This window comes from Myotis daubentonii, chromosome 21, assembly GCF_963259705.1.
Source record: "Myotis daubentonii chromosome 21, mMyoDau2.1, whole genome shotgun sequence".
Lineage (NCBI taxonomy): Eukaryota > Metazoa > Chordata > Mammalia > Chiroptera > Vespertilionidae > Myotis > Myotis daubentonii.
This window is the reverse complement of record NC_081860.1, coordinates 16,057,192-16,065,154: the sequence shown is the minus strand read 5'-3', so window position 1 is coordinate 16,065,154 and position 7,963 is coordinate 16,057,192. Positions and strand designations below refer to the sequence as shown.

The window sequence follows — 7,963 nt, the reverse complement described above, 5'->3', positions numbered from 1 at the left end:
CTCTTTAATGGGGGTTATAAAATGCTTCAGGTATGTATACGGTATAAATTCCATAGCTCTCATGTTCTTACCACCACCTCCCAAGCATCGTCGTGAAAGCCGCCCCCCGTGAGGGCCAAAGCTCCCAGCACCCGCCCCATCCCTCCATAAGCCGCCCCCCCTCCCCCCCACTGGAGGAGTCACAAAAAGGCAACTTCACCCGCTTTTCCAATTGAGGTTTATTCCAGAACAGTGTTGCAGCAATGCTGACTCAGAACCCAGTCCATTTCTAGAACACCAGTAACGGCTTCCTCTCCCTCCACCCACAGGCAGAGGAACAGCTACTGCCCAGCTGTGCATCTAGACTTTTGAGGAATCCAGAACACAGTGCTGGAGCCGGGCCAGTTGTGTCCATGACTCAGCCACTCCCTGCACTGCAGACGGAAAGGAAACGGTGACGGATTGCCCTGCAGCCCGGGTCACAGTCGTGTGGCTGTGGGTCTCCCTCCTGGCCCTGCGGCTCTGCTCAGACCCACATGAGCAACCACCGTCAGCTCCACACACAGCAGAGGGACGCAGATGACACTCGGGTCACCCAGCCGTGAGAGCGGCGAGAACCCTGAACCTCCACGTGAACCGTGAACCTCCACGTGATGTCCTCACCACGGCGGGTCCTGCCCCACCTGCTGGAGCAGCCAAGCGAGGACAGTTAACCCTGGGCCGGCCAAAGTCCTGCCACTGGGGGCGTCACCCTGAAGAGGCTGAAACGGATCCTTCAGGGAAAACAGCAGCTCACGTGGACCAGGGCTGCGTGTGCCGGCACCGTGCTGCCTGCGGGCACCCTGTCCTCATAACCCTCAGGTAGGTCGTACCGTTGTCCCCATGTGACCGGCTCCAGAGTGAAGCCATCAGCTGCCTAAGGTCTCAAAGCTACGAAGTGACAGGGACAAGCAATGTAGGGGCTCAAAGGTCTGTATGACCTGAGCTTTCAGTGACCCCAGTGCCCAAATCGCCCCTTAGTGAACAAGGAAACGGGTGGGGGGTGAAATTTGGGGAAAACCCAGCCACCACGGTGATTACCAACCAAAGTGCCTGAAGGAGGGCGGGCTCGCTCACCACTGCCGGAGCCCCAGCCCCACGGACATGCACCCCACTCCTCCCGGGGACGGGAAGTGACCGCCGGGGACAGCCCCTTGGCACCGACCCTGCTCCCACGGGCCTGTCGCTGGTCCACCTGACATTCAGGCGTCTATAAAGTGCCATCAGCAAAACCAGGGGGTTCAGGGGTGACTACAGCCTGGAAAGAGGGCTGTGCTGTGGGGACAGAAGTCAGGACAGACGATCCCCACTCCTCAGACCAGGTGACGTGCCCAGTGCCCTCCTGGCCCCACTCCTGACTGGCGGCCACCCCACGCCTCTCCCCCTTCACGCCCTCCTGTCCTGCGTCGCCCCCTGCCCCCCGCTGGAGCCCGGGCCCAGGTCCTCGGGCCAGTACTGGTCCTGCATGTACTGCTCCACGTCCACGCTGCTGTCAGGCTCCCTGTCCTCGGGGCGGGTCCAGAGGCGGCTGGCCTCCTGCTCCCACTGCACCTCCACCAGCCGGTACAGCTCCATGGCCGTCACGGCGTCCTCCACGGACGAGTGTCCGTGCTGGCCCACCTGCGGACGAGAGCCCACGGTCACTCCAGGCGCTGTGCACAGGCCCACGACGGTCAGAACGGAGCCTCAGCCACGGCAAAGCCAGCTTCTAGCCTGTTCCCTCAAATATAAAGGAGATAAAAGCCGTCCTGGGCTTGAAGAGCAGGGGGATGAGGAGGTGACAGACAGTAGGAGCAGGAGTTAGGAGCTGTCCTGACCGAGGCTCTGTCTCTGGTTGCAAAGGCAGGCACCGAGCTGGAGCTGGGGGGACAGACCAGAGAGAGGAGCCTGGAGGAGGTGTACCCCGGGAAGAAGGGAGCCGTACAGGGACGCCCAGGGCTGCGTGCACATGCAGACCCGGGGCCTGGACTGGTTAGGAATGATGGGGAGCTGCAGGCGCAGCCCCACCACCCAGCCTGGGGCCCACCTGCAGGGAGGCGAGGCCTGCTTGCCCCCGCCCCCCAACACGCACACGAACCTGGATTTTCTTGTGCAGCAGCTGCAGGGCCAGTTCCTTAAGCGAGACCCGGGCCCGGGTGTGCAGGCCGGGCTGGCTGAGGAGGTTGGGCACATAAGTGGTGTCCCGGGTCTGGCTCCGAGGGTGCACGTACTTGAGGGCCCTGAAGTCGTTGTGCAGGGCGTGGCCCACCACCACCTTGCCCTTCAGGAGCTTGAGGATCTGAGCGGAGAGAAGAGTCAGGAAGGCCCCACTGTTGGTGGCCCAGCCCAGGGGGTGCAGATCCTTCTGCAGGGAGGCAGCACGGACAGGGGCGGCCAGGAGCGCAGTCCACCACGCTGCCAAGTGCGAGTCCAGACCCTATACCTACGGCCGGCATGGCTCAGTGGTTGAGTGTCAACCTATGAACAGGTCAGGGTCAATTCTCCATCAGGGCACACGTCTGGGTTGCGGGCTCGATCCCCGGGGGGAGGCGTGCAGGAGGCAGCCAATCCATGATTCTCTCTCATCATTGATGTTTCTCTCTCTCACTCACCCTTTCTCTCTGAAATGAATTAAAATATATTTTTGAAGGTGTGATCTTGCCCTGGGAAACACTAAGTGAATGCAGGAAGCCACGCTCGTGTGAACACTCATGTGAACTGAGCTTCGAGGAAGGCACACGCCTCAGACACCCACCTGGGAGCCCCGTTCACCTACGTGAAGCCACAGCCACCTCACCTGCTGCCCCCACCTCCCATGTGATTTCAGGTCACTTCCTGGGTCACTTCACCGGACACAAGCTCAGCCCTCTGACACCCGCCTCCACGAGGAAGCTCCAGGTCTCCTTCCAGGTACAGTGCCGCCGCTATGGGGTGCGTGTTGTTCCTGGGTGTATGTATGCATTTCTTAACCACCTAACATGCGCCAAACTGGGGCACCGTGTCGGGGTGTGGAGGCCAGGCCTTTCTGTCTTTGCTGTGTCGCTGTGACATGTTGTGGGTGTTGTGTCCCTAACCCCATTTTCCCCATAAGCTCGGAGGTGTTAGTGTGCCCGTTTCCATAGCATGATGAGTTTTAGGGCCACACATCAGAGCCTCCACAGGCCTAGAGACCGAAGGAATCAGAACCCCAGAGGGATCTGGGGCTGGGAGCCGAGATTAGCAAGGCTTGAGGTGTTTCTTATGCTTACGCACGTCTGGGGATTCCTGGCACGTCAGATGGTCCCAACCATTCATTCATTTTTTTCAAAGCCCTGAAAAACTAACAGGAAATACCGTGGGGCCTTGACTTACGAGTTTAATTCATTCCGTGACAGAGCTCGTAACTCAAATTACTCATATGTCAAATCAAAAAGTGAACGAGTGAGACACGTGATGCCGGGCTGATGTTGTGGCGTTCACTGTGACGTTCGCTGCGCCAACTAGCGGTGGGGTATCTGAAGCTGGCTCGTAACCCGAATTTTAGCTCGCAACTCAAAGCAAAAAGTCGGCCGAGAGACGGCTCGTATCTCGAAAAACTCGTTAGTCGGGACACTCGTAAGTCAAGGCCCCACTGTGCACCAGTGTACTGACCCCTGAGGCGATGGCAGCGTCTGTGGCCTTAGAAAGGTTGTGGAGATGGAATACTTTTACGAGAAAATGTGGAAGGTAAGCAGCCGCCCCCCTTGGAGGGCGCAGCCTCTCTCAGCGACGCGCGTGGGCAGGTGGGTCAGGGTCCCACGCGCCCTTTCCGTGCAGGAGTCCCTGGTTCGGAGAAGTTAAGTAACTTCCCCAGCTCTCGCTTCCAGTGGCCAAGTGGTGACTCAGCCCCCGGGCCGCCCTCCCCACCCCATCACTGACCCACAGTCCCCACCCGCCTCACCTCTTTCTGGGCCGCCTGGAAGGGGATGGCCTTGCGCATGTGCTGCCGGGTGATGCCGCTCCAGCGAGTGCGGTAGTCCACGATGGGCATCTCAGGCCGGATGTACTTGTCGTAGAGGACGTCGCCATGGTAACTCACCACGGAGCAGCGGGCCAGCTCGCTCACCCGCCCGCAGGGCCCCGTGCCCACCATCTCGCAGTCGATGGCCACGCATCTGCTAGGCAAGGGCCCTGCCGCTTCCCTGGGGGAGGGCTTTCTGTCGCAGGGGGCACCTCCAGAGTCAGCCCTGTGAGCCTGCCTCCCACGGCTGGCGGCCTCGATGCCTGGCGGTGCCCCCGATGGCACGGGCGGTGGGGAGGATGCTGGCTCCGGGGGCGGGCTCTGCAGCCCCTGCTCCTGCAGCAGGGCCTTCCGGGCCATGAAGCGCTGGTGCTGCCGGCTCTTCCGCTTGTGCCTTCTCCGAAGCACATCCTTGGCATGTGGGCCGGGCAGCAGAGGGCACAGGCGCTGGGCAGGCTCAGGGGCTTCCCTGGACACCATCCCAGCCTGCTCACCACTCAGGGCACGGGAGGCCTGGGAGGCAATCTTCCAACTTCCAACGGGCAGCTCCCTGGAGAGAGGCCACAGGGCAGAGGGCCTGGGTGAGGACGGGCCGCCGCCTGGCTCCCTCCCTCCTGCAGTGGCCCTGGCCCTAGAGCTGGACTGTGTCTCAGGCTCCTGGACGGAGTGAGGACCTATGTTAGTAATAACTGTCCTCATACTGTCAGTACCACACGCAAACCTTCCCCACAACCTCAACAGAGCATGATCATCCCCAGAGAGGCCGGTGCCCCAATTCACGCACACGTGGGGTCTGGCCTGCAGGTCAGGAGCTGAGGCGAACCGGGTCCCTGGCCTCCCTGACCCTGCGCAAGTTTCAAAGCCAGAACCAAGTGGGTAATCGAGGCTTAGCTCCCTTCCCGGGCCCATGATGATGATGATGATGATGAGCGCGGCCAGGCCGGGGAGCGGCTTTGCTCCACAGCACGGCCTCCGGGGAGGGCAACGCAAATCTCTCCAGCCCCGGCCCGGCCCGGCCCGGCCCGGCTCGGCTCGGCTCCGGGTCAGAACCGCCCAGGGCATCCGGGCCACCGCCGGCGGGCGGGTCCGGGAGACGGTGGGCGGCGCTGGGCACCCCGCTGACAGCGGGGCCTCACCCTCGGCCGGGGCTTCGGAAGCCGCGAGGTGGCTGGTTGGGCCCGTCCCCCAGGCGGCTGGTGGCCGGAAACAAGACGCCGGTTTAAAAAGCCAGCCCAGACCTAACCGTCATTTTGGGGTGTCTCAGAGCGCGCGACCCCGCCCCCAGCCGGGTCCCACCACCGCCCGGATGTGGAGAACCCGGCCGGCGGGACCCCCAGCCCCTAAAAGTCCGCGGGACCAGGCAGTCCCGGAGCGCCCGCGGGCCCTCCAGCAGCCGCCGCCCCCCCCCCCCCGCCCCCGGGATGACGCGCGGGAGGCCGGGCCGCACCCAGGGAAGGGCTGGGGCGTTGGTCACTCCCGGGCCGCGGCGGTCCGGCCCCGCCAGGCCGAGGCCCACCGCCCCCTCGCCGACCCATTAGGCTCCGGTCCCCGAGCCGGGCGGGGACTCGGGACCGGCGGCGCCCAGGCCCGGCCTACCCACCCGCGGACCCGGACAGCCGGTCGGCCAGGTCCGGGCGTCCCCCACCGCAGACCTGGGGTGGACACGCGCGCGGGGCCCCACGCGGGGACTCGCCTCGCCCCCGGCCCCGCCGTCCCTGAGGGTCCCGCGATCACCTGAAGGCCGGGCGCTGCCCTCCCGCCCGCACGTGGCGTCCCGGCTGCCGGCAGGTCCCACTTGCCCGGGCAAGCCCCGCTCCGCCTGCCCGCCGATTGGTTCGCTGGACTGCAGCGCCCGCCTACGTCCCCTTTTGATTGGCTCTCTGGGAGAACCTGGCTCTCTGCGGATTGGCTCGCGACAGCAAAAGGGGCGAGGTTCCTGGAGGGGGCGTGGTTTGTGCCTCCAGCCGGCCGCGCCCGCGGGAAATTTTAAAAAGGCCGGAGTGGAGGTGGTCTCGTTGCCCCTGGTCCTCTCCCGTCTCTGTCCCCCGACTCCAGTGCACCCCGCTCCCTGGGTCGGGACGTGGCCTCCCGTGAGCATTGTGCCCCCAAAGGCAGGATGGCTGGCAGAGTTCACAGCGCTACCTCCTCGGTCGTCGTGGGCATTCGGTGAAATAATATACAGGATGGGCACTAAAGAAACATTTTTAATCAGATTTGCTCTTAAGGCGCTATTTTTTTTTAAGTTTATCCTTTATCAACATTTTACTCACAAGTTCTTACTGTGGCTGAGCGCTGGGATACCCAGAATTGGATACGCAGTGCCTGACTAGTTGCTCAGATCTGGGCGGTAACAGCGTGGTTAACAGATGATCCAGTGCACCCCCCAAAATGACGAGAACAATCATAAACAGTCCACATTTATGGTGAGCCCTGTGTGCCAGGCAGTATGTGAGGTGCTACCATTGTTATTTCCGGTTCACAGCTAAGGAAATTGACACTTGAAGTTAAGGAGACCCCTGGCCGGGGTGGCTCAGTCAGTTGGGCACAGTCCTATGCACTGAAAGGTTGCCAGTTCCATTCCTGGTCAGGGCACATGCCTGGGTTGTGGGCTTTTCTAAGGAGAGGGAAGGAAAGTGTGTGTGTGTGTGGGGGGGGGGGGGTAGGCAGTGATCTTGCCGGTTCCCACAAAGATCTTGGTGTCAGTATGCTGAATCCTTCCGCATCCCCCGAATTCCTGTGGTGGGTCATCTCTCTTCTCTCTGGACAGGAAGTGGAACTTACTAAAATAGAGGTGTTTGTGGGGGTCGGAAGTCCCGGTTCTGTGCTCAGGGTTTCTCAACACTGAGATCAAGATATGCCATGGCCTGCCCTGGCCCCGTAGCTCAGTTGGTTAGAACATCATCCTGATACACCAAGGTTTCGGGTTTGATCCCGGTCAGGACACATACAAGAATCAACCAGTGAATGCATAAATAAGTAGAACAACAAATCTCTCTCTCTCTCTCTCTCTCTCTCTCTCTCTCTCTCTCCCTCCCTCCCTCCCTCCCTCCCTCCCTCCCTCCTTCCCTCCCTCCCTCTCTCTCCCTCCTTCCCTTCCTCTTGAAAAAAAAAAAATCTCCCATGGCCAGCCTTTTTTTCCTGAAACTTGGGGCCTTCTTCCATGCTCAGTCATGCTATTGGCTGAATTCACTTCCTTGCAGTTGTAGGACTGGGCCCCTATTCTGCAGACGGTCAGTTTGGGGTCCATCTCAGTTCCTAAACACGCTACTTTGTTATGTGGCTTTCTCCTTATGCCTCAGATCCTTCTCATGCACTTTTAAAACAGCTAATGTTGGTATCAAATTGCTGTGGTATTCAGACTTCATCGCATTCATTTAAGGACACTTTTTCAAAAAGATGGCAATACTGATGATATATCCTTTGTAACTACTTAGACTTATGATAAAAAATATTATAAAGCCAAAACGTTAGAAGTCCCCAGGCATACAATAGGGATGGCCCAATCCTGGCATCATGACTGTGGGTGGCAGTACCCCCAACCCCACTATTAGGGACCTTTTGTTCCTGGGGTGGAAGTCTCCCCTGCTCCCACAAAGACAGGGGCTCCTAGATAACAGAACCCCCTTTGAGCTGGGACCTGGTGGGAGAAAGCCCAGAACCCAAGCCCTGGCCCTATGAACCCACCCTTTCCTCCCCCACCTTATCAACCCAGAAGCACTGGAGAGGAAGGACTTGATCTGTGTTGGGCTTACAAACCATGGTTACCACAGTCCAACCGCCATCCCGCCCGCCTTTTGTATCTGTTTTGAGGACTGTTGGGGATGCTGTGGCCAGGTGCAGACGTGAAGGGGGTGTCGCTCTGGCCATTTTTCAGAGCAGGGCTTCTCTGAGTGTGGTCCTCAACCAGCAGCCTGGGCATCACCGGGAATCGCGTGGGCCTGTTGACTCGGAAACTCAGGGGGTGGGCCCAGAAACCTGACCCATCTG

The 7,963-nt window shown here is 60.5% G+C and overlaps 1 protein-coding gene across 1 annotated transcript; it reads right to left on the bottom strand.

The window, feature by feature from the left end:
• Positions 1 to 200: 200 nt before the first annotated feature.
• On the bottom strand, positions 201 to 5,800 carry AEN (apoptosis enhancing nuclease). Its single transcript, XM_059678429.1, has 4 exons — positions 5,711 to 5,800; positions 3,917 to 4,526; positions 2,096 to 2,296; positions 201 to 1,638 (listed from the first exon to the last, which is right to left on the bottom strand). The coding sequence occupies exons 2-4, from the start codon at positions 4,454 to 4,456 to the stop codon at positions 1,405 to 1,407; spliced, it is 975 nt and encodes a 324-aa protein (XP_059534412.1). The 5' UTR covers positions 4,457 to 4,526; positions 5,711 to 5,800; the 3' UTR covers positions 201 to 1,404.
• Between the last annotated feature and the right edge of the window lie 2,163 nt (positions 5,801 to 7,963).